General features: G+C 36.2%; 1 protein-coding gene across 1 annotated transcript; it reads left to right on the top strand.

Moving 5' to 3' along the window:
* LOC111017998 (filamentous hemagglutinin transporter) lies at positions 1-1,307 on the top strand. The gene is made up of 2 exons (XM_022293922.2): positions 1-274; positions 595-1,307. The coding sequence occupies exons 1-2, from the start codon at positions 74-76 to the stop codon at positions 1,096-1,098; spliced, it is 705 nt and encodes a 234-aa protein (XP_022149614.1). The 5' UTR covers positions 1-73; the 3' UTR covers positions 1,099-1,307.
* Positions 1,308-2,263: the final 956 nt, after the last annotated feature.

Here is a 2,263-nt window from a genome sequence, read left to right as displayed (position 1 = left end):
GCCCATACAACAAAACCGACACTTCTTCTTCTTCTTCCTCCTCTGTTTCTCTCTCTACTTTCTCTCTGTGCATATGGCCGCCGAAGTTAGCTCGCTGGTGCGGCTCCGCGCCGGCTACGACGGCGACCATCATCGGACGGTGGGCAATGAATCCGGGACCGAGAAATTGATCACCCGCGATTTGCTCAGCGGCTACTCCAAATTTACAGACTCTCAAGAATTGGACCTCGACCTCCAAGTTCCTTCCGGCTGGGAGAGAAAGCTCGACTTGAAGGTACGATTTCACCCTTCATTTTCTCATCCCTGCCTCTGTTTGTTTCCCGAGAAAACAAAAAACCCCCTTTTTTTTCTCAACCCTATGTTTTGCTGAAACTTAATTCGATTGAATTGCTCGGTAATTTCTTTTCGTTTTGCTGAAAAAAATCCAAGGCTGTATCGTCGGAAAAACATAGAACAATGTTTTTTTTTTGGGTGTATTGTTTTGTTTTAGCTGGCAATGAAACAGAGTATTGGCTGAAGAAACAGAGTATTCAATTTATTTATTTATTATTATTTTTTTGGAGTAGTTGATTAAAATGAAATTAATTATTGCAGTCGGGAAAAATGTTCATTCAAAGATGCAACGCGCCGGATTTCAGCCACCACCAGACGAATCCAACAGTGACAAAGCTTCAAGATTTGAACTTTCCGCCGTCGCCCAATTACCCAAAATTCCAATTATCAAATCATTTTTCCGACGAAACCAATTTGGATTTGAAATTGGTGTCGCCGTCGCTGTCGCCGTCGCCGAGGAGTAATTACCAGAGCGTCTGCACTTTGGATAAGGTGAAATCGGCGCTCGAAAGGGCCGAGAAAAATCCGATCAGAAAACGGTCGTCGCTGTCGCCGTCGCCGTCGTATTCGTCGTCGTCGTCGTCGGTGAAAGAAGACGACGACAACTCCCGATCCATCTCGTCGTCGCCGATCGCCGCCGGCTGCCCCGGGTGCCTCTCGTACGTCTTGGTGATGAAGAACAATCCGACGTGTCCGCGGTGCAGCTCCGTCGTGCCGTTGCCGCCGGCGAAGAAACCTCGGATTGATCTGAATATTTCTATTTAATGGTAAAGAAAAAAATAAAAAAAGAGAGGAAAAAGAAAGTATTGTATTGTAGATGGAGGGGGACAGAAATCATCAGCTTGAAGACATAGATTTCTTTGTTTTTTATTTTTATTTTCTTTTTCTTTTTTGGTTTTTTGTTTTCTTGTTTTTTGGTAGATGTAGAAACTATATGTAAAAAAATATGAAAAGGAAGGTGGGGTTTTCAATTATGAGTAAGATTTCTTGTATGAAAAATTTTTCTCTCTCTAATACTCATTAGTTACGTTGATTGAGAAACATATATTTTTTTTCCAAATAGTTCACAATTAATTAATTCTTTGTAAATTTACTTTTTCAAAAGATTTTATAGAGATGTATACTTATTTTAATACTATTTTATATTACACATTAAATTACATACTAAGCCCTAAACTCATAAATCTTTTCAATGAATCCCTATTAATTAAAGAGAGTTGAATTCAACCTTATTAATGAAAGATGGAAATATAAGATATGCATTATTCTTGTCAACCACCCACCTCTATAATGTTGGTAATTAGATAAACTTGTAAAATGTAAATCATCATTGAGTTAAGAGAAATATGATAGGATCAGGCATTGTCACGATATATATATATACATATATATATATACATATTGAGTTTCACAAAATAGTGTAGAAGATTCAAACATTCGACCCATAGAAAGGTAAATAATATCTTAATCAAATGTTGATATTGTTTATAAGCAGGTATGGACACTCACAAATATGGAAATGAAAAAAGATGAGATTGTAAAATAAATTTGAAGGTATTGTATATATATGAAAGACAGAGAAGTTATTCCCTATGTATCTTTAATTAATTAAAGGGAAAAAAGGATAAGGAGGTGAGGTTGGTATATATAAATGCAAAGTATAATGATGTGGGCACAAAGTTTGGGTCAATAAATGCCTTTTATTTTTTCTTAGTACAATTCAAAACACAATGTCATAAAATTATTATTAATTAGGCTGATTATACGATCCATTAACATAACATAAAAATTGATATATCGAACTTTTTTTCTTTGATATCTGCAAGTACCTGAACCAGCTTGCAACTACTTTTTTTGATATTTCAAACTTGTGTCGCGTGATTAATGAAGATATTAAAATTTAAGACGGTGGTTTGAAAATTGAACTACT

Source organism: Momordica charantia (genome assembly GCF_013281855.1).
Source record: "Momordica charantia cultivar OHB3-1 chromosome 2 unlocalized genomic scaffold, Mcharantia_2.0 BLBB01000002.1, whole genome shotgun sequence".
Lineage (NCBI taxonomy): Eukaryota > Viridiplantae > Streptophyta > Magnoliopsida > Cucurbitales > Cucurbitaceae > Momordica > Momordica charantia.
Note: the sequence above shows the minus strand (reverse complement) of the source record. Positions and strands in the feature narration are given on the sequence as shown.